The sequence below is a fragment of the Camelus bactrianus genome, chromosome 25 (assembly GCF_048773025.1).
Source record: "Camelus bactrianus isolate YW-2024 breed Bactrian camel chromosome 25, ASM4877302v1, whole genome shotgun sequence".
NCBI lineage: Eukaryota > Metazoa > Chordata > Mammalia > Artiodactyla > Camelidae > Camelus > Camelus bactrianus.
In genome coordinates this window covers 4,689,102-4,713,544 of record NC_133563.1, presented here as the reverse complement: position 1 = coordinate 4,713,544, position 24,443 = coordinate 4,689,102, and the positions used below count along the sequence as shown (strand labels likewise).

At 37.9% G+C, this 24,443-nt stretch overlaps 1 protein-coding gene and 1 long non-coding RNA gene across 3 annotated transcripts in view; one reads left to right on the top strand and one right to left on the bottom strand.

Moving 5' to 3' along the window:
• Window positions 1-11,281, bottom strand: part of NDUFAF6 (NADH:ubiquinone oxidoreductase complex assembly factor 6) — a 29,220-nt gene extending 17,939 nt beyond the window's left edge. Inside the window, exons 1-2 of one of the 2 annotated variants that reach the window (XM_074353136.1) lie at window positions 10,929-11,281; window positions 6,641-6,740 (exon numbers count right to left, since the gene is read on the bottom strand). In XM_074353136.1, coding sequence (XP_074209237.1) covers window positions 6,641-6,740; window positions 10,929-11,281 — 453 coding nt within the window. Of the gene's footprint in view, window positions 1-6,636; window positions 6,741-10,928 lie in introns of both variants that reach the window. The other variant, XM_074353137.1, reaches the window with a different exon arrangement.
• The window catches only part of LOC105079603 (uncharacterized), a 34,136-nt gene continuing 20,953 nt past the window's right edge, over window positions 11,261-24,443 (top strand). Inside the window, exon 1 of the long non-coding RNA XR_006719515.2 lies at window positions 11,261-11,398. This is a non-coding gene — a long non-coding RNA (uncharacterized LOC105079603). The remainder of the gene's footprint in view (window positions 11,399-24,443) is intronic.

The following is a 24,443-nucleotide window of genomic DNA, read 5'->3' as shown; positions in this document are numbered from 1 at the left end:
GTAGAAGTTTATCCCATGCTCTGTATACTCACAACTCTTATAATGGAATTGGAGGACAGGTAAAAGATTGTGGGTGAGGACATCTCTTGGGTTGATAGAATTGCTGTGTATCATGACTGTGGTGGTGAACACATGACTCTAAGCATTTTTCAAAACCTATAGAACTGTACACCACAAAAACTGAATTTTACTGTATGTACATTTAAATAAACTCATTCATTCATCAAGTAATTTTTTAAAAGAAGATTACTAGACTATCTCCCTCATTTACTACTGATTAAAAATGGCCTTGTTAGATTCAGGCAAGAATCAGCAATGCCTGCTAAATCTAGAAGATAAATTTTTTATTTTTAATTGCGCTATAATTGACACATAATAGTATCTTAGTTTCAAATGTACAACATGATTTGATACTATGTATATATTATGAAACAATCAGTAGTCAACATCTGTCACCACACATCATTAGAAATTTCTGTGTGTGTTGAGAACTTTTAAGATCTACTGTATTAGCAATGTTCAAATGCAGAATACAGTATTAGTAGCTACAGTCACTATACTGTATGTTACATTCTCAAGGCTTATTTTATTTATTTTATAACTGGAAGTTTGTACCTTCTGATCACCTTCACCCATTTCATTCATTTCCCACCTCCTGTCTCTGGCAACTACAAATCTGTTCCCTGCACCTATGAGTGTGGGGGGTGTTTTGGTTTTGGTTTTGGTTTTGGTTTTGGTTTTGGTTTTGGTTGGGATTCCACATATAGTCAGATCATATGGTATTTGTCTTTCTCTATCTAACTTTTTTTTACTTGGCATCAAACCCTCAAAGTCCATCCTGGGACTCTGACCAGCTGCCCATTCCAGCCCCTCTTGCTCCAGCTTTGCCTTTTACTAGGGCTGAGATGCTGTTGTCAGGGGACTGCACACACCTACAGGGATAGGAGCTAGCTCAGACCAACCCTCAGGGCTTGTGCCCCAGCACCTTAGATAGGGTGGTGACTGCCTTTGAAGGAACACAGGAAAAGCCCCAGCTCACACCTGGCTCTGGCTGTAGCCCCTTCAACTCCAGCCCTACCTCCCATCAAGGTGGTAGCTGCCAGCACGCCCCAGGAAAAGTCATGACCTGTGTTCACTTCAGATCTAGCTCTCCCATCAAAGCAACTGGGCACAAGCAGACTGTATAAGGATGGTCCCACACAAGGACACTCCTTCAAGATTGTGACAGGTAACTGTTTCACATAATTTCATAGAGAAAGAGAAAGTTAAACAAAATGAGAAGACGAATATTTTTCAAATGAAAGAACAAGAAAAAAACCCAAAACAAACTCTAATGAAACACAGATAAATAACTTATCAGATTAAGTAAGTGTTCAAAGCAATAAGAAAAAGAATGCTAACTGAACCTGGGGAAAGAATGGATGAACATACTGAGAATTTTAACAAGGAACTAGAAAATATAGGAAAGAACTAGTCAGAACTGAAGAACACAAAAACTGAAGTGAAAAATACACTAGAAGGAATGAACAGCAGATTACGTGACAGAAAACATATAAGTGATCTGGAAGACAGACCAATAAAGATCACTCAATCAGAACAGAAAAAAGAAAAACACATTTTAAAAAATAATGATAGTTTAAGAGACCTCTGAGACAACATCAAGTGTACTAACATTCACATTACACGGGTCCTAGAAGGAGAAGAGAGTGAGAAAGGGGTAAAAAATATATCTGATGAAATTATGGCTGAAAACTTCCTGAAGCTGATGAAAGAAACAGATTTCCAAGTACAGGAAGTACAGAGAGTACAGAGAGTCTCAAACAAGATGAGTCCAAATAGACCCACACCGAGACATATTAAAATGGCAAAGTTAAAGACGAAAAATTTAAAGGCTGCAAGAGAAAACCAGACAGTCACATACAAGGGAATCCCCATAAGGCGACCAGCTGCCTTTTCTGCAGACACTTTGCAGGCCAGAAGGGAGTGGCATGATATATTTAAAGTGCTGAAAGGAAAAAACCCACAACCTGGGATGCTCTGTCAAGCAAGGTTATCATTCAGAAGTGAAGTACAGATAAAGAACTTCTCAGACAAGCAAAAATGAAAAAGGTTCATCAATACTAAACCAACCTTACAGGAAATTTAAAAAGGTCTTCTTTAAGTGGAAAAGAGAAGGATACAAGAAGAATTTATAGGGGAAAAAGTCCCACTAGTAAAGGCAAACATATACTAAAGGCTGTGGATCAACCACTTAAATAAGCTAGTATGAGGAACGAAAACCAAAAACACTGTAAAAGCAACTGTAACTACAACACACAGTAAAGGGAGACATGAAGATGCAAAATATGACATCAAAAACACAAAACATGGGAGAGGGGAGCAAAAATGTATATCTTTTGAAACATATCTGAACTTATAATACATCAGTTTAAATCAAGTAGATATAATTATGGGTCAGCATATATGAACCCCATGGTAACCACAAATCAAAAACCCAGAATAGATACACAAAAACCGGTAAAAAAGGAACCCCAGCATTTTACAAAAGAAAATCATCAAACCACAACAGAAGAAACAACAAGGAGAAGAAATGAACAGTGAAGAATTACAAAAACAACTGGAAAACAAGTAATAAAATGGCAATAAGTACATACCTATCAATAATTACTTTAAATGTCAATGGACTAAATGCTCCAATCAAAAGACATAGATGGCTGACTGGATAAAAAAAAACAAGACCTTTAAATATGCTGCCTACAGAGACTCACTTCAGGGCTAAAGACACAAACAGAGTGAAAGTGAGGGGATGGAAAAAGATATTTTACGCAAACAGAAACGGCAAGTAAGTGGGAGTAGTAATACTCATATTAGATAAAAAAGACTTTAAAACAAAGGCTATGACAAAAAAAAAGATTATATAATGATAAAAGGAACAATACAGGAAGAGGACATAAGATTAATTTATATATACATAACATAGGAGCATCTAAATATATAAAGCAAATATCAACAGACATAAAGGCAGAAATTGCCAAAAGCACAACAGTAGACTTTTAACACCCCATTTATGTCAATGGACAGATCATGCAGACAGAAAATCACTAAGGAAACAGTGGCCTTGAATGACACATTAGACCAGTTAGAATTACTAGGTATCTCTAGGACATTCCATCCCAAAACAGCAGGATACAAATTCTTTTCAAGTGCACATGGAACATTCTCCAGGACAGATCACATGCTAGGCCACAAAATGAGTCTCAACAAATTTAAGAGGACACAAATTGTATCAAGCATCTTTCTGAATCACAACAGTATGAAACTAGAGGTTAATTACAGGAAGAAAATCAGGAAAAACACAAACATGAAGACTAAAAAAACCAATGGATCAATGCAGAAATCAAAGAGGAAATCAGAAAATACCCCAAGACAAATGAAAATAAAAGCCCAACTTTTCGAAATCTATAGGGCACAACAAAAGAAGTTCTAAGAAACTGTGTAGTGATACAGGCTCACCTCAAGAAACCAGAAAAATCTCAAAACCTAACCAATGATCTAAATGAATTAGAAAAAGAAGAACAAAGCCCAAAGTCAGAAGAAGAAAGGAAATAATAAAGATCAGAGTGGAAATAAATAAAATAGAGAGAAGGGCAGAGAAGGGGAGGGAAGGGGAGGGGAAGGGGGAAGGATCAAAGAAACCAAGAACTGTTTTTTGAAAAGATAAACAAGTTGATAAGCCTTTAGCCAAGCTTATTAAGAAAAAGAGATGATGCAAATAAACAAAACAAGAAATAAAACAGGAGAAATTACAATTGCTATCACAGATACAAAAAAAGCAGAAGGGAATACTATGAACAGTTACATGCCAACAAATTGTACAACCAAAAAATTAAAAAAGGACGAATTCCTAGAAACTACACTCTTCTAAAACTGGATCAAGAGAAACAGATAATCTGAACAGACTGATCATGAAATTCAATCAGTAATCAAAACACTCCCAGCAAACAAAAGTCCAGGATTGGATAGCTTCACAAAGAAATTCTATCAAATATATAAAGAGGAGTTAATACCTATCCTTCTCAAACTATTCCAAAACACTAAAGAAGAGGGAACATTTCCATATTATTCTATGAGGCCACCATTACCCTGATACCAAAACTAGACAAAGACACTACAAAAAAAGAAAATTACAAGCCAATATCTCCGATGAATATAGATGTAAAAATCCTCAACAAAGTACTGGTAAACCAAATTCAACAATATATAAAAAGGATCATACATCATAGCCAAGTTAGATTGATTCAAATGATGAAAGGATGGTTCAATAACCACAAATCAATTAATGTGATATACCACAATAATAAAACAAAGTATAAAAATCACATGATCATCTCAATAAACTCAGAAAAAGCATCTGACAAAATTCAATATTCATTCATGACAAAAACTCTCATTAAAGTTGGTATAGAGGGGACATATCTCAACATAATAAAGGCCAATTATGATAAACCCATAGCTAACATCATACTCAATGGTGAAAAGCTTTTTTTCTAAAATCAGAAACAAGACAAGGATACCCACTCTGACCACTTGTACTTAACATAGTACTAGAAGTCCTAGCCATGGCAGACAAGAAAAAGAAATAAAAGGAATCCAAATTGGGACTGAAGAAGTAAAACTGTTAACTATTTTCAGATAACATGATACTATATATAGAAAACTCTAAAGTCTCCACCAAAAAACTATTAGAACTAATAAATGAATTCAACAAAGTTACAGGATATAAAATTAGTATACAGAAATCTTTTGCTTTTCTATGCACCAATAATGAACTATAAGAAAGAGAAAGCAAGAAAAAATCCTGTTTAAAATCACATCAAAAAGAATAAAATACCTAGGTATAAACTTAACCAAGGAGGTAAAAAAATACTTATATTCTGAAAACTAAAAACATCAATGAAGAAAACTGAAGATACAAAAAAACTGAAAGATATCCCATGTTCATGGATTATAAGAATCAATATTGTTAAAATGTCCATACTACCCAAAACAATGTACAGATTTAATGTAATCCCTATCAAAACATCCATGACCTTTTTCACAGAACTGGAACAATCCTAAAATTTATATGGAACCACAAAAGACCCTGAACAGCCAAAGCAATTTTGATAAAAAAAGGATAAAGCTGGAGGTATCACGCTTCCTGGCTTTAGGCTATACTACAAAGGTACAATAGTTAAAACAGTATGGTACTGGCACTAAAACAGACACATAGATCAGTGAAACAGAATAGAAAGCCTAGGAACAAACCCAAGCACTTATGGTCAATTAATTTATGACAAAGAAAGCAAAAATATACAGTGGGGAAAAGACAATCTCTTCAGTTAAGTAATGCTGGGAAAATTGGACGGCTACATATAAAAAAATGAAATTAGAACACTCTCTCACACCATATACAGAAATAAACTTGAAATGGATTAAAAACCTAAATCTAAGACCAAGGAGGGAGGGTGTAGCTCAAGCAGTAGAACGCATACTTAGCATGCTCGAAGTCCTGGGTTCAATCCCCAGCACTTCCTCTAAAAATAAATAAATAAACCTAATTACCTCCCCATGCCAAAAAAAAAAAAAAAAAAACTTGATTAATAAATAAATAAATAAATAAATAAATAAATAAATAAATAAATGTAAGACCAGAAACCATAAACTCCTAGAAGACAACACAGGCAGATCATTCTCTGACATAAGTCACAGCAGTATTTTTTTTTTAATCTTTCTCCTTGGGCAAAGAAAACAAAAGCACAAATAAACAAATGGGGCCTAATTAAACTTAAAAGCTTTTGCACACACCTGAAAATACACCAAGGACAAATAGCCAGACTGTATTATACTCTGCAGATTCACAGTATCTAGCTTCAGTCGTGCCTCAGTACTATACTCACATCCATTTATGCATTCCTAATTCACTTCCTATCAATAATCACCAGAGAGGCTGTGTCAAAACTTGCCATTCTCTTGAAGACTCCAAATCCTCCCATGCTCCCTCACTCTCAATAACTGACCTCTCCATTTAATTTACTGAGAAGATCAAGGTTATTCTATTTCAATTCCCTCATTTCCATCCTCCATTTCGGTTTATACCAGCACACATTCTTTCCATTCTAAGAAAAAGAAGGGTCTCTCCTTCCTTTGTTATCCTTTAGACAAAAGTGTGTTAGTACGACGTTAGATCTGGGTTTGCTATAATTGCTTCCATTTTCCATTAAAGCTAAAACTCAATTTAAAAAGTGCTTTGAAAAACTGCTAAATACATGTAAATCATGCAAATGTTGGAGAGGATAAGCAGTAATACTCTGATTAACCTATTCAATTAACAGACAAATTAACATTGCACAGTTTTATAATATCCTTAGAAAAAGAAATTTAAAATTCCAGAATGGCATTTCCAGAAACATTAAGTTCATCAGCTAGTTTCATTTTTGGAATTGAACTGTTAAGCCTAAGCAGCAGGACAAAGAAATCATCAGGAGAGAGCTTAAACACATCTAACATATAAATTACAACTACATTTCTTTATTGTTCAGCATTAAACATATTGTATCACCATTTTTGCAAATAATTTTTAAGTTATTTTAATACCAGCCTGAGCCAGTTCCACATTAAAGGCTCTCAGTGCAAAAGCAGAGCTTCTGGATTCTGCAGGGAGCAGCAGGGAACATAAATAGCCTTCATAATCTCGTTTCCTATAACAAATAAGCAAAAAAAGATAATTACTTTTCACTTTTCAAACTGCACACAAAAAAACGCTGACCAAAATGAATGGAAAACAAGGCTTCAATTCAAAATAGGCCTAAAATTTCTTATATTTTATATCTGTTTCTCTACAATTACAAAAAATGTATCTGCCTCCAATCCTAGCCCAGTGAAAAAGAAATCAATCTCTATTAATTTATTCTGACTTATATAATATGTACACATTTACCTGTTTCAGAATCACTTTGCTTTTAGTAAGAATTCAAATGAGCTACAGACACATGAACTCATGGTTTTGAATACATAGATATAAAGACAGAGAACAATATGGGTGGGGGTGGGGGGTTTGTTACAGCGTCTGCTGAGAGAGCCTAGAAGCAATGATATCCCCCTCCAAAACCCCTAGTGTCAGACCTAACACCTAGATCTCGGTTCCTCCACTGAAAGAAATGAGGGCTTTTTGGAGGAACGACTGGCTTCAGGGCTGGTGCAGGGAAAATACAAGATAAGCTTGAAACATCTTAAGCAGAAAGTAAAGAAATATTCAAAGAATGGAGGGACTTGACAAAAGGACAAAGAAATTGGCTTGACAAAGTTTTCACTGACCAAGTCTGGGACAACTGAGCACCAAAAAAATAATGATAGTAAGAGATTATAACAGGACTCCATGAGCCCATACTAATATAAATGAATGAATAAATAAATAAAAAGAGAAGGAAACACTTAACCAGTACAATGCCAACTGATAAACCTAGAAGACATGACTGAATTTTTTTAAATCACCATTTGATAACTATCAAAGTCATAACTAATTCAGGCAAATATCAATAAATGTCTGAAAATGTTACATAGGTGAAAGTGACAGAAAAAGAGTATTTACATGGTATTAAAGTATCTCCTCACAAAATAAGTATTTGCTAATTTAACATTCTTATTAATTAAATTTACAGGGGAGAAACCTGAAAGACACCTTCTCAACCAAGTAACAAAAAGTTTACCCCATGGTAATAGGATAAATCAACATCACAATACTGTGAAAAGCACAGCGTAATTTGTGTAATATTCCTGCAAAAATTGTATAAACCATGAGGAAATACTAAATAAAGCCAAATTGAGAGTTTACAAAGTAATCTGGCCTGTTCCTTTAAAAAAAATTGTCAAGCTCATAAAAGATAAGACTGAGAAACTGTTCCAGACTGGAGAAGACTAAAGACATATGACAGCTAAAAGTAGCACATGGTCCTGGATTTATGAAAGGCATAATAAAATAATTAGCAAAATTTGAATGGAGTCTGTGAATTAGATGGTAATATTGGATCAATTTTAATATCCTGATTTTCATGGCTGTACTATGGTTAGATGGGGGAGAATACTGGTGTATTAAGAAGTACACACCAAAATATTAAGCAGGGTAACAGGGCACCACATCTACATCTTATCCTCAAATGGTTCCGAATGTTGACAATGAGAGAACTTTGGTGAAGAATATATTGAAGCTCTATGTACTACTTCTGTAGTTTTTATGTGAATTTAAAATTACTTTAAAATAAAAAGTTAAAAAATAAAGTCCTTACTATATTCATTCTAGGACGATCTAAGTATAATGTCATCAGACTTATCAGACTGCCTATCAACAAGGCTACCTTCACTGTAATACACTGGAATTTTACTGTAACATTACCCTCTACAAAACAGTATTCGATATAAAATGGGTCCAACCTCATTCCATGAAGTTTAGATTCCGAAATTCAGACTACTCCCACTTTTCAACTGATTCACATTTTGTCGTGTGGCTAACAGACAAACCTTCACAATTTCCTCCAACTTCCACATGAACGAAAGGAAGAGAAGATGGAGTAGTACCTTTCTATCACAATACAGCTCTACCAAAAAGAATCTCACCATATGCGGTTTCAGCTACAAAATGGACAGTTCAGGTAAACAGCTCCATAGCTTATACTTTTAAATACATACAGATGTAAATATTTCTAAATTTTATTTTATTATAGAAAGTCTCTGAATTTCAAGTGTTTAAAACACTTTAAAGTTAACATGAAACTGTGAGAAAACACTGAATAGGATTCAAAACTAAAATGTTAATTTCCATCATTCAACTAGGTATCGAAAGAAATGATACCAGTCACATCTATTTCCTAATTTGCAAAATGAGGCTTGATAACTTACCCGCTTCATATCTCCTAAAAATAACCAATATGTGAAGTACTTCAAGCTTCTTAAAGGAAAACGAAAAATGAAATGAAGACCTAACAGAAGTCTAACAATCTTTGGGAAATAAGATATTCTACACTGCTAAGGGTCTGCTCTGTTAATTTTTTTAAATTATTTTGGCTGGAAGTTTTTCTAAACAATATTACCCACTTCTTTATATTAAATAGGATATACTATTTAACCATTTCATTAATCAGGATCATTATTACAAATGTTGCTTATTGGTATATAAGGATATCCTTTAAGTACCTAACCAAGGTCCAGTTACCTGGGAACAGTTCCAGACAGAAATGCAATACTATGATGGTTTTATACAGGCACTGCATTAGACACAGAAGATAGGTATAGACTTTGGTCTAGCAGGGAGAAACGAACATATGAGAAACAAGCATATCTGGTAGCATATCTAGGGCTGCTGTGCTATTTCCATGGACCTGAGCCATCAAGGCACAGGGGAAGAAGTGGTTCCTCAGTGAGGCTGGAGAACAAGTGTGCTTCCAGATGTCACCACCAGTACCTCTCCATCTCCTTATTTTAGCACTCCCAAGGCCTGAGGCAGCATTCCCCAAAACCAAACCCCAAGAGGCCTATGTAAAGTAGGCCTGAGATCTTCCCAGGAACCTGGATTTCCAGAAGAACTCCGGCTGCCTAACCTGAAGTTATGGTCTGGTATCTTTTTTGATATTTGGAGGCCTTGCATGAGATACATGTTTAAAACAACCCTGCATACATAATTTCAGAGGCCAAATCTTGCAAAGATTAAAGGACAACTAAAAGCTAAAAGTTCTAATCTTCCTTTCAAGGTTCATTTTGTTTTTATTCTTAACTATTTATTGAGTGTTTGTTATGAACCAGCATTTTTATATACATCATGTAATTTACTCATTACAACCATGCTATAAAGTACGAGTAGAAATCTACAAAAGAGGAAATAGCTGAATCTTAAAGAAACTCACTTTCCCAGGTGACAGAGCTAGCATTAATAAACTCAGATAAGGTCTGCCTGCCAAATCCAGGCTTTTAAATAAATCACTACCATCAGCAGCCTCCATTTCACTTAAATACCAATATGGACAGAATAAGTATCTGGCCATTCGTAAATACATATTTGGGAAAAACTGTCATGTGATATCCACAGACTATTACTAGAAGAATACGAAAGAAATTAGTAAGAGTGATAATTCAACTTGGATAGGAAAGTTAGGACACTAAAGGTGTCAAAGAAAAACGAAACTGAACACGTGGATATGGGTGGTATACGTTTTGGTAACTTGAACTTACCAACAAAAAAAATGGTAATTTAAAAAAATTTATAATCTTTTTGGCTTTTTACAATTCTTAATGCCCTGATCTCCAATCAATGCTACCTTGTTTCTCCTGGAAGTAATCAACAAGTAAATAAGGTGGGGTAGGAACACTATTAAAAAAAAGCGATTATCAATTAAAAATAATAATAAATACATATTTAAAAGCTATTTTAAAAAGTGATTAAAAACAAAACAAAATACAGAAATGCATGGGAATTTTGTCCTTACGCTACATTTTGCTACAACGGAATTCAAAAAAAGTTGGATTTACTAGCCCAATTAAATCCAAGGTAGTTAAATTATTCTAACACTTCTCAACAGTCCTTGAGACCAGGTACTCCGGGCCTTTTTACCACTGTTACGAATCAACGGCAGCAGAAGGGCAGCGGAGGGTTAAGATCTCGCAGTTAGGCCTGAATTCCAAGTTAGGCCCCTGCTCAGACATGCCAAGTGACCTGATTGATCACAATTTCGAGACCGGTGTGAAAAATTGCCTCACTGCCCCCAGCACCGGTACTCCGCGCCAACCCGAGAGCACATGCAAAGGGACGCGAGGAAGGTGCAGGTCCGCATGTCCCGGCCTGCCCCGAGGCCCTCTGAACTGCTCTCCGACCTCCCGCCCGGCAGGCCCGGCTCACTCACCGCAGCAGCTCCAGGCAGTAGCGGTCAGTGCCCGAGGCGTCCGGTCCGCTGGCCGCAGCCACGCTCCGCCCGGACCCCGCGGGCTCCGGGAGCCGCCGTGCGCGGACCCATAAGCCTTGGGGCGGCCTGCGGCTGCACAGGCCGGGAACACCAAGCCGTAGCGGGCCCCATGCCGAGCCCAGAGTGGAGGCCGCCATGACACCGACGCCGCGTGCCCTTCGACCCCGCGCAGTTGGTGCGCGGCCACGCCCCGCCACGCCCCCGGCAGGTCGGTCTGCGCACCTCTCAGCGGCGGGAAGGGACCGCCGAGCGCCGCCCAGAGAAGAGCCAGGGGTCGCTGTGGTCCTCTGCATGTGGGCCGCCGCCGCGCTCTTGGGCCTCGTAGGTTCCAGGAAAGCCCTGCCTAAATCCGGCGAATCCCAGCTATGCTCTCCTCCCTTCCAGGTCCTTCTGAAGATGTATTTATCAAGGTAGGAGGATAGAGAATAATTTGACAGTTTACTAGCTTGATTTTTTTAAACTTTTAAATATTTATTCACTTGGTGTGTGAGCCTCTTTTGGTACTCCCCTCAGACCCCTCAGATATTACAGTTGGGTCTAGTTACCACGACCTGACCTGGTCCAAGCCAGCAGCTGCCTACATCTGGATCCAGTGACACCTCTTGGCTCCAGAATTAACCATACTTTTCGAGCTGCAGTAAAGCCCCTCCAGGATAATAGCCTCTCTTTACCTTTCAGCCTCAACCCTGGCTGTTTGCATTTGTGGCTCAGCTTAATGTTTCTCCTTGAACCCAAGGGAGAGTACTGTTTGTCTCGACCTGGTAACTCCAGCCAGTTCACCCCACTTTGGTGTTACTCCCTGAGACTGCCTGTCTTCAGCCTGGCAGGCCCGCAGGCCCTCGTGCATAGCTCTCTTTCCGCTCTGGGTTTCGGTCCTTTAGCTCTGACAGACACGCTAGTGTTTTGGATACAACAGTTTAAACCTGCTCCGTTAAAAAAAAAAAAAAAAAATCCCTCATCTACATCTCTAGTTCTGGTCTCGTGCCTAGCTGGACTGTTCCCTCATGCCATTACTTCAAAGTCCATATGCCTAAAAACCACATCAAAATAACTTCTCTTCTTAGTCTCTTTATCTGTTTGGACAATGAAGGTGTCTGCCTTCTTAACTACCAGGGTAAACACTTTGAAGTCATCCTTACCTCTTCCCTCTTCTGTATCTAATGTAATCTAACAACTGGACAGGTCCTAGCAATTCTTTTTCCTTCACATACTCACATCCATGGCGGCAGAGCTGGTGCAAAACTACATCGATTCAGGTCCTGGCTTTACCTACTACTACCTCTGTGACCTTGGGTGACAGACTTACCTTTTCTCATGCCTCTGATTCCTCCCCTATGAAATGGAAATAAGAATAGAACCTACTGCTGAAGGTTCTTGTGAGAATTAAATGAGTTAATACATTTAAGGCACCTAGGGCAGTGGCTGGCTCATAAATAGCACTCAAAACAAGTCAGCTATGTAGGGAAAACATTAAAAAAGACTGCTCGGTCTGCGCAGTGGAAAGTTAGACATTGTCCTGATTATGGGGTGTTTGTGCCTTTCATTGTCTTTGAAATATTTTACAATTCTGTAAATCACAGAATATTGACAATAATGCAAGTGATTTTTGTCCATAAATATGCAAATTACACCCATGGGAGAGTCAGTTGATTATGTTCTGTGGATACTGACCAGTTTTACCAGTTTCATATCTATGGAGCAGATTTACTTCAGCATTCCTGACTCCCTATATGTCTGGTAGTTTGGTTACTTCTTTGAATTGGTTGCAGCATTTTACTGGTTCCCTCACTAATTAATGAAATTTTTGACATGTGTTGATGTTGACTTTACGTCTGTATGAAAGCCATGATTATACAGTTTTGTTAAAAATTATTTTTAACAAGTATCATTAATTATTATTAGCTTTTCATTTGTTTTATTTCCAGTACCCCAGTTTCACATCTTTCTGATGGACCTATTTATTTGTTTTCCTGTCTCCAGGCCAATCAATCTATATAAAAAAATACAACCACTTCTAGTAATTCTAGTAATTCTAGATGCATACTAGAAGTATTATGAGCCTTTAGGTATGTAAATCTGAAAGCAGAATTCCAATTTATAGCAATAGAGGAAAAATTAAGAACTCTTAAAATTATTCTATAGGTGTTCACTGTCACCAACTAACATTTTTTGTTTTTTGTTTGTTTTTAATATTTTATTTTATTTTGTTGGTGAGTTTGGGGGGGGAAGGGTAATTAGGTTTATTTATTTAGTTATTTTGATGGAGGTACTGGTGATTGAACCCAGGACCTCGTGCATACTAGGCATGTACTCTACCACTGAGCTATCCCCTCCCCACCAACTAACATTTTTTGAACATCTATAATTTGCTAATCTTAAAGTTAATTTTCTTGTACAATTATGAGCAATTTCTTGGTATCCAAATCAATATATTTGAAATATACATACATTTTTTGGATTCAAGAGTAAACAAGTGTATGTGGTCCACGTCCTCAAAGAACTTATTCTTTAGTGGTAAAGACATTTAAACGAACAAAAATCATCACATATAAGTATGTAATTACAAAATGTGATAACTTATGTTGTATTAGTATAATAAGGAGATAGGTTCAGCTGCTCAAATAAAGACACGAAATAACACTGTTGTAAACAAAGTAGACGTTTATTCCTTTTCGGAGGAGCAGTTCGGTGAAAGCAATTTAGGGTTGCATGAAGGTTCTCAGGTCCTGGAGACCTAGGCTCCTTCAGTCTGGTTGTTCCGCCACTTGAGAGGTATCGCCCTCACCTGCGTGTCCAGGATTGCCCACTGCTAGTTCCCTATGCCAGCCAGCAGCGAGCGTAAAAGGGTAAAGGGCTAGAAACTCTTCTCTTTAAGACAGGAGTTCCTTAATCATTTTTGTGCCATGACATTTCACAGTGTATGTGCTATTTTGAGCTTTAAATAATAAGATCTAGAAATGAGTCTAATTTCAAGTTTCATATTGGTGATGAACATAAACAATACTGAAAAGTTATTTGTGATTCAGCTGATGACAAGACCACGGTTACTCCTAACACTTTTGGGCTTTGTTGCCTAGATTCATAATTGAAGGCAATGCTAAATTTTAGTTAGCAGTTAATGAAAATAAAGGTGTAGTTTTTTTTTCCTATTCAAATTCACAGACCCCTGTGAACTCTATCCACAGCTTCCCTGGGTTAAGAATCTCCTGCTTCACGGGAAAAACCCTGGATTTGAACATACCGTATCTGCTCATATCCCATTGGTCAGAACTTAGTTTTCCACAACTGCATCTGGAAATAGTCTTTATTCCAGGCAGCCATGTGCCCAGTTAGAAATCAGGGGTCCTATTATTATTGAAAATGAGGAGAATGGATATTGGGGAACCACTAACCAAAAAGAACCAGATACTATGAAAGAATTTTTAACAGGGAGTCCTAATCCAGATCATGGAGTCAGGAAAAGTATCTCTGAGGAGGTGACAGTTAAGCTGAAATCTGAAATATAATTAATAAAAATAGTAAGGATACCTGTTATCTATTGAGTGCTTACCACGTGCTCGGCATTCTTCTGGTATGCTGCCGATATTAATTCAGTCTCATGGCAGCCATATTCAGTTTAGGGTGACCGTTCGGTTTTAGCACTGGAAGTCCTGCATCCCAGTAAATCCCTTGGTCTGGGGCAAACCAGATGATTGTCACTCTGTTGATACTCTTGTTATCACCCCCATTTTACAGAAAAGGAAACTAAGGCATGAAAAGGTTAAGTAATTTGCTAGTAATTGGCAGAGGCAGGGTTTATACCTAGGAAGGCTGCTCCAGAACTCACCTGCTTAACTACTGTGTTGGTTTACTAGGGGGCCTTAACAAAGTACCACAGATGGGGTGGCTTAAACAGCAGAAATTGATTTTCACACAATTCTGGAGGCTGGATGTCCAAGGTCAAAGTGTTACCAGAGTTGGTTTCTTCTGAGGTCTCTCTCCTTGGCTTCTAGATGGCCACCTTCTGTGTCTTTACATGGTCTTCCCTCCATGTGTGTCTGTGTCCTCATCTCATCTTTTATAAAGACACCAGTCATACTGGAACCCTAATGATCCCATTTTACCTTGAATTACCTCATTAAAGACCCTCTCTTTAAGTAGCAGTCACATTCTGAGGTACTGGAGGTTAGGGCTTCAATATACGAATTTTGGGGAGGACTCAGTTCAGCCCGGAACAACCACTATATTATACTGCCAGGCAAAGGGGTGGGGGTGGGGCAGTGTTCTGCAAGAGGGAACTGCATGTATCCAATTCCTGAATCAGTAAAGGGTTCAGCGCACTCAAAGAACAAAGTGAAAGCTTTTGTTGAGTGGACCGTCTGAGGCTGGAGAGGTAAACAGGAACCAAATGATGTGCCATTTTGTAGCCTAGGTTGAGATTTGAGGATTTTATCTGAAGTGCCCTGGGGAGCCACTGAAAGAATTAAAGCAAGGGTTTGACATAATGCGACTTGGATTTTAAAAGACAACTCTGATGACTGGAGAATAGATGTGAAGCAGAGAGATGGGTTAGGAGTTTATGACTGCAGACTGAGTCAGAATTGTTGGTGACTTGGACAGGTGTAGTAGTGGAGATGGAGAAAAGCGGGTGGATATCAGACATTTGGTGCAGGTAGCAACAACGGAACTTGCTGATGCACAGAAGTTGGCAGGAGAAAGATACTGCCTGCCTCCTCCACCTGGGAGAACCCTTTTTGTGTATGTATCGGAGGAGCTGGGCCCCATCCTCAGCGCACAGAGGTCCATTCAGTGAGCAAACAAACCAAAGCACGGTGTTTCCACTTCCATCGCCGGTGACTGGTCCAGGACCATGCATGTTTCCCAACTCTGGCCAAGGACACTTGTGGCAAAGTCCACTCTGGGGCTTCTGAGAAAACTCACTCACCAATAAAAGGAGACATAAGGTGCAGTCTACTACTTATGAAACATTCTTGCCAAGAAGGTTTAGCATAAGTCTAAGCTTCTAAATCGAATTTTGAAGTTTACAAGAAATACAAAGACGAGAGGAACAAGATAAATGACACCATGGGGAAGCATATCAGAATAAATCAAAAGAAAAATTCAATGAGAAAACAAATGGGGGAATGTTCTAAATTTAATAAAAGGACCAAAGAAATATAAAACCAAATGCAATGTGGGAAACTTGGTTGGATTCTGGCTTGAAAAGGATAAGCTATAAGACATGTTTTAGGGACAGCTAAGGAAATTTGAACATAAGGCTGAACATTAAGTGGTGTAAGAGAATTACTGTTAATGTTTCTCAAGTATGATGATATGTGGTTCTACAGGAGATATCTTTACTCTTAGGAAATACAGGCTGAATTGTTCAGGGGTAAAGTGTAATATCTGCAACTTATTTTCAAATGATACAGGAAAAAAGTATGAACACGTATACATATATTAATCACCAAGTGAAGGAGAGAGATTAAGTAATTGTGGCATGTGGCAAAATGTTACCAATTGCTGAATATAGGTGGAGGGCATATGGTTAGTCATTGTACCACCCTCAACTTTTCAATATGTTTGCAATTTTTCAAAATAATACCTCCTTTTCCTCTGGACTTCTGAACATGACCCCTGTAACTGAAGCAGCCGTCTTGTAGCCATGAGGGAGACGAGTCTGAGGATCGAGCGGAGATGCTGACGTGGCTCTGGGTCCCTGCTGACATCAGCGAGTAGATGCATTTTCAACCCCTGGAACTGCCCTTCCTCAGAACTTTTTATTATGTGAGATAATCCATATTCCTTACTACTTAAGCCATTTTAAGTTGAGCCATGATCTCTGTGGAGGCAGGAAAAAAGACTGAAAGTAGAGAAGCCAAGGAGGTAACCCAGAAGCCAAAGAGAAGTGATGTTACAGATACAAATCCTAATTCACATGCAGTTTTGCCCTCTGCTTTTAAAAGTATTGTAATGTGAATTCTCCCATACCATTAAAGTTTATTTATAAACATTTTTATTTAATATGTTTGCACAGGTAATATATTCCTGTGGTAGAGTACATGTGACCACAGATTTTTATGCAGCTACTCTCATCAAAGAGGTGGAGTCTTTCTGTTTCCCACCCCTTGAGTCTAAGCTGTCTTTGACATTTGCTTTGACCAGTAGAAGATAACAGAAGTGACATGGTGCAAGTTCCAGAGCCTGCACTACAGAAACCTCGCCGCTGCTGCTGTCCCCTCTTGAGCACTTCTCTGAGTCTGCCATGAAGGCAGCTGGTCTAACCTACAGGTAAGAGGTCACACAGTAGAAAACTAGGAAAGAGCCAAGACCAACTGCCAGACATGTGAATGAGGTCAGTTTGGACCTTTGGGCCCACCAGATCTCCCAGTTGAATTCTCTCGTGTGACTGAGGCCAGGGAAACAAGCAGAACAACCCAGCCAACCCACAGAACTGGGACAAATCATAAATTTTTGTTATAAGTCATCCAGTTTTGGAGTGGTTTATTTACTAATGCAATTAGTATTACTAATGCAATTATATTACTAATGTAATTTCCATGGTGCAAACAACTTTAAATATAAAAATATACAAGTGAGGATGTGAAGAGATATTTTTACACCGATGTTCAGAGCTGCATTTTTCAAAATTGCCAAGGGGTGGAAGCAACCCACATGTTCAATGACTGATGGATGGATTAAAGATGTGGTATATGCATACAATGGAATGTTATTATGCCTTAAAAAGAAAGGAAATTCTGACACATGCTACAACATGGATGAACCTTGAGGGCATTATGTTAAGTGAAATAAGCCTGTCACAGAAGGACGCATGCTATATGATTCCTCTTATATGAGGTACCTGGAGTAGTCGAATTCATAGTGATAGTAAGTGGAACAGAGAGGGAGGAATGGGGCGTTATTGTTTAGTGGGTACAGAGTTTGTTTTGCAAAATGAAAAGAATTCTGGAGATGGATGGTGGTAAAGGTTGCACAACATTGTGAATGTACTTAGTGCCAAAGAACTGTGTGCTTAAAAATGATTAAGATGGTAGATCACAACTCTTTCCCAGGTTGTTTTTGTTTTGACTTTTCTTGTGGAATCTTGCCATGTAGAAATTTCATAATATATGTTTATAGAGTCAAACTTACCAATATTTACTTTTATGGCTTCTTTTATGTCATTATTAGAAAAGTCTTCCTGATTTAAGAAGAAATTTTAAAGAGTTTTTCCCTCTTGTTTTCTTCTAGTACTTCTGCTTTCTTCTATAGTACTTTAGTACTTCTGTAGGTTCAGTTTTTATATTTCTTTCTTTTACAAAGGCGTGGATCTAACTTTTTTCATTTGTCTATCTAATTGTCTTACCATCATTTATTCAATAGCCCACCTTTTCCTCCTTTGACTTGAGATGCTTCCTTTTTCACAAAATAAACAGATGTATGTATTTTGTGTCTATACTGTTCCATTTGCCTATTACCATTCTAGTGCTACACTTTCAACTATTGAGGGTTTCAAATATTTTGATATGTATCTGGTAGTATTAGTCAGTCCTCATTGCTCTCATCCCTTCCCAGAGTTTACCTGGCCATCTCTTTCTTTTTTTTCTCATTATCTCACTCTCTCTCTTTTTTTTTTTTTTTTTTTTTGAAGTATAGTCAGTTACAATGTATCAATTTCTGGTGTACAGCATAATGTCCAAGTTATGCATATATATAATATACATATATTCATTTTCATATTCTGCTTTATTAAAGGTTATTACAAGATATTGAATATAATTCCCTGTGCTCTACAGAAGAAATTTTTTTATCTATCTTTATATACAGTGAAAAAAAAATATATATAGTGGTTAACATTTGCAAATCTCAAACTCCCAAGTTTATCCCTTCCCACCCCTTTTCACCTAGTAACCATAAGATAGTTTACTATGTCTGTGAGTCTGTTTCTGTTCTGTAGATGACTTCATTAGTGTCATCTTTTTTCTTTTTTTTTTTAATTCCACATATGAGTGATAACATGTGGCATTTTTCTTTCTCTCTCTGTCACTTAGAATGACAATCTCTAGGTTTATCCATGTTGCTGCAAATGGCACTATTTTATTCTTTTTTATGGCTGAGTAGTATTCCATGTATAAATACAACACAGCTTCTTTATCCAGTCATCTGTTGATGGACATTTAAGTTGTTTCCATGTCTTATCTATTGTATATAGTGCTGTTATGAACATTGAGGTGCGTGTATCTTTTCAAATCAGAGTTTCTCCAGATATATGCCCAGGAGTGGGATTACTGGATCATATGGTAAGTCTATTTTTAGTTTTTTGAGGAATCTCCGTACTGTTTTCCATAATGACTGCACCAAACTACATTACCACCAGCAGTGTAGGAGGGTTCCCTTTTCTCCACAACCTCTCCAGCATTTATCATTCATGGACTTTTGAATGATTGGTGTTAGGTGATACCTCATTGTAATTTTGATTTTCATTTCTCTGATAATTAGCAATATTGAGCATTTTTTCATGTGCCTGTTGGCCATTTGTATATCTTCATTGGAGAATTGCTTGTTTAGGTCTTCTGCCCATTTCCGGATTGGGTTTTTGGGGGTTTTTTTTGTTATGAAGTGGTATGAACTGTTTATATATTCTGGACATTAAGCCTTTGTCAGTCACATCTTTTGCAAATTTTTTCTACCATTCTGTAGGTTGTTGTTTTGTTTCGCTATGGTTTCCAGTACTGTACAAAAGCTTGTAAGTTTAATTAGGTCCCATTTGTTTATTTTTGCTTTTATTTCTATTGCCTGGGTAGACTGCCCTAGGAAAACATTGCTAAGATTTATGTCAGAGAATGTTTTGCCTATATTTTATTCTAGGAGGTTTATGGTGTCTTGTCTTATATTTAAGTCTTTAAGGCATTTTGAATTTATTTCTGTGTATGGTGTGAGGGAATGTTTTAACTTCATTAATTTACATGAGGCTGTCCAGTTTCCCCAACATCACTTGCTGAAGAGACTGTCTTTTCTCCATTGTATGTTCTTGCCTCCTTTGTCAAAGATTAATTGACTGTAGGCCTGTGGCTTTATTTCTGGGCTCTCTATTCTGTTCCATTGATCCATATGTCTGTTTTTGTGCCAATACCATGCTGTTTTGATTACTGTAGCTCTGTAGTATTGTCTAAGTCTGGGAGGGTTATTCCTTTAGCTTTGTTCTTTTTCTTCAGTATTGCTTTGGCAGTTCTGGGTCTTTTGTGATTCCATATACATTTTAGGATTATTTGTTCTAGTTCTGTGAAGAATGACATGGGTAATTTGACAGGGATCACATTAAATCTGTAGATTGTACCTGACCATTCCTGTTGGTTTTTTCTTTTCTTTTGACTTTTTGGATCAACTTTTTCTATTAAAAAAACTCTGAAGGTATTTTTATTGGAATTATGTTAAATTTATAGCTAACCTATGGAAAACAGTTACTTTTATATTGAACTTTCATGAACATTTTTGATGACAACATTATAATTCATCTTACCGACAGATGTAACACCATCAGTTTAACTGTGCTCTCATTATTCAGTCCTTATATTTTCTCCAATTTTTGATTTTATAAATAATTCTTAGATAAACCATTATAGTTGGAGCTTTTTCTATAGCTATGATTATTACCTTATGATAAATTCCTAACAATAAAATGTGAGCTTTTGAGATATCTGTCATTGTCAAAATTCTTACCAAAGAAATTTTGTACTCCCACAAACTGTGGAGGAAAATTATAGGGTTATTAAATTTTTAAAAAGTCTTACTCCTCTAGTAGGTGAAAAGTGATATCTCACTTAATTTTTGCTTATCTGATTATTAATGAGATAGAGCATTTTTTGTTTGCTACATATTTGTATTTAATTCTCAGTGATTTATTAACATAATTACGCATTATTTGGTAGTTTATTTCAAAGTAGAGTTTTTTTCCTTACACATTTTACTGATGATGGTCTTTAATATTTTTTCTTTTTGCTCTGTATGAGCTTTTATGTGTTAAGCCTATCAAATCTATTTTAAGTGTTTATCATATTTGTGCCAAATACTTTTCCGGCTTGTTGTTTACTTTTAGTTGTTTATAACATATTTTATTGGATGTAATTTTTTTATTTAAAAGTTGTGTATAGTCACTGAATAAGTTAAATAATACAGAACCATATATACTAAATAACTATATATATATATATATATATACACTAAACCCTCTCACTCATACTGCTAAGAGTAAGTGTGGTGATTTTTTAGACATTCAAAATTTTAAGCTTTTTATCTTGTCAAATCTACAGAACTTTTCCTTTGTTAATTTACTTCATTTGTTTATACTTAGTAACACCTTCCCATACAAAAATCAGGTGGAAGGGGCCAGAGGGAGTATAGAGAAACCAGGAGGGTTATCTGGGCAAAAGATTATCATGGCTTGGACTGGGACTGTGGCACAGAGATAAAAAGAGGTGGATAGATCAATGTATAATTTGGAGGTTGACTTACAGAGAGATTGATGGAGAAAAGAGAGAAATAAATGGTGGCCTAGATTTTTAGCATTAGTGAATGGTAGAATGAAGGTATCTTTTTCATGTTTGTGAGCTGAAGAATGTGAAGTCTTTATGGGTGACTGAGGATACTTTGGTACATGATACTTTCCCAGTAATACTCACCAACATGTGATCCCCTTTAGCAGGATCCTGAAGTATGGCCGGTACACCCCTTGGCTCCCTGTGGCTGCCCTTGGTCTTTATTCTTTGACCTGCCATGTTTTAATGTGCCTGCCTACTTGGTAAGAATGTTCTTTTTGTGTTTACAAAGTGTTCTTGTGTTTGTCACGCATTCTCTTTGATGACTTCTTCCTAGATATTAAATATGGGCTAGACTTTTCCCTTCCCCAGTCAGTGGGAGCTTGAGAAGGAGTGTCTTGGGCACCAGAGGATCACAAACACAGGTGGGAGGCACTCTTCAGTGCTTTCTATGGATTATCAGATTGTTGCAATGAGGGCCCTTGGGCAGTTCCTGAGCTTTCATGCTGTATAACTCAACACCACCTTTTATTTCAACATCAGGGTCATCAGAGGAGAACTTGATTTATGAGTGCGTGGCCTGGAATAGCTAGTTGGAACTAATGAGTAAAAGCATAGTCTGCGGGTTTGTTGTTGATGTTGCTGTTGTGCAGAACAGTGCCCTGTGAAGCTTTGAGTCTGCCTTGAACTTCACAAAGAGGTTCAGAGCACACGGTCATTTCAGAACATCACAGCAATGTCAGAGCGCCTACATAGGGGAAGAAATTAAGTTCATTGCCTCTGACTCTTGTACAGAGTCATCCAGTACAATCAGCCTGATGCCTGTGTATGACTTCTCTCCCTTAATGGCCCAGAAAAGATGTCTCTGGCTTTCTGCCAAAAGGACACACCCTGAGTTGCTTCTCTGAGAGTGAAGGTGGCTTGTGTAGAGCTATGCTATGCACATGCTCCCTTCTGAGTCTTCCAGCAACCGGTAACATGTGCCAACAAGGGAAAAGTTTTGCTAGAGTTAGAAATGTAGTCTGTGGTCTTAGAACAGCTGTTCCAGGCAAAACTAACTGATCCTTCTAGGGAAATAAGCAGCCTGGGTCTTTCAAAAATTACATTCTAGCTAATCCACAGTTCTGTTGCATAACCAAAGGTCACACCTGCAAGCAAATTAAATGTTTGTCACTAAGGATATTTCCATTTGGCAAACAAAACACTGTGGGATTGTGCTGTTCCCTCTTCCTGGAATGTCCTTGTGTGCTGTATCTTCAGAGAGGCCATTTGGCCACGCTCCCAAATCCCCAGCCTTTGACCAGTCACCTCCTGCCTCCTCAGACTCCCGAGAGAGCTATGCATGGGGACAGTCCTGGCAAGTGGACACTGTTTATTACGCTGTTTGTACAAGCCCCACTGCTGAGCTTGTCTGGATCACTTCAAAGGCAGAAGGAGACGCAGACAAACCTAACAAAGACGGTCGGGCACACGATGTTGATCAAAGTGATAAAACAGTAGCCGAGGCTTTCCTGAAAGCCTGGGATATCAGAAAGCTTGTCCTTGTCAGCGAAAGTCCGCAGTGCTCTTTTCCCACCTCATAAACTTATACTCATCACCCACTGAACCCCAATTCAAATGCCTCTTCCTTTCTGAATTTTCCTTGACCACAGCCTCATCTGAGAGAAATGAGTTGTTCTTTCGTTTGTGATTCAACAGCGATCCGTGTGTTTCTCTTTGATTGCTTAACTAGGTCTTACTGTGGTAACCTGTTTACATGGCCCTCTTCCCAGGCTCCAAAAGTTTTATTCCCCTTTTTATTTCCAGTACCTGGCTGAGTGCCCAGCACTGGGAGGTGTTCAGTATATTGTTCTGGAAGCCATAGTTTTTTGGCACTGGAATCAAGACACCTGGTTGTGCAGTTTGTGCACTGCACAAACCTGCCCAGGTGTGGGGGTGAGTGGGGCAGGTGTACCGTGGTCTGGGGCTGCCCAGAGCGAGGGGAGCCTTCCTCTTCTCATAGAGACACAAGTCGGTAAGGCTGCATGAGCCCTGAGGGGGCACCTCCTAATTTGCACCAAGACACTGTATAGACTTGCACTCCTCCCTATTGGAAGAGCAAACCAGCCACTCTAAGGATGGCAGAGTATGAAGAAATTCAGACTTGAAAGGAACAGTTCCCCTTGTGAAAAGTTTCCACTACTCATTTAATAGTCAAGCCTTCCGGTTACCTGATTTTGGAGAACTTGTTGTCAATTATGAGTAAGAAGAACTTGAATGCATCATGCTTCTCAGTGTAATGTATTTATCCTCAGTTACTATTTTATAAAATACACAAGGATGCAGTTTTAGACTTGAAAGAAAGTTATCTGTTGATTTTTTTTGAGAGCATTTAATACTGGCTGTAAGCTTAGTATGGAATAGGCACTGGAAACGAATAAAATTGGCTGATGTCACATACCTCATGTGTGGCGGGTTTCTCATTTGCTAAAAGGGTGTCTGTCATTTCTGTCAGAACCAAGAAGAAGCAAAGTGGTCACTGCGTTAGCGCAGATGGAGTCTCATCCATTTCGCTCTTCAGTTTCCACTGTGGTCTTACATGGCCAATTATTCAACGCAGAAGCTGTTATTTTTTTCAGTTTTTCTGTTTGTTTCTCTGTCTGTTCCCACCCATGTACCACAAGTAGACCATCAGCCATTCTGGGGATCACACTGCTAAATGCTCCACAAAATCATGTCTGTGAAGAATGAAGATTGATGGTGGTCCCTGCACAAGACACAGACAAGACCTGTCGTGGTTGTCTTGTGGTTGTGGAGGGCTGCCTCTGCACAGATTGTTTTGAATCAGAATTAAAGAACCAAAGCTTGAAAATAGATTCCTTTTCATATATATTAGAGATGGTTCCAGGTTATCCCTATGATAATGTCATTCCAATATGGGAGAGTAAAGGGTGGAGTTAGA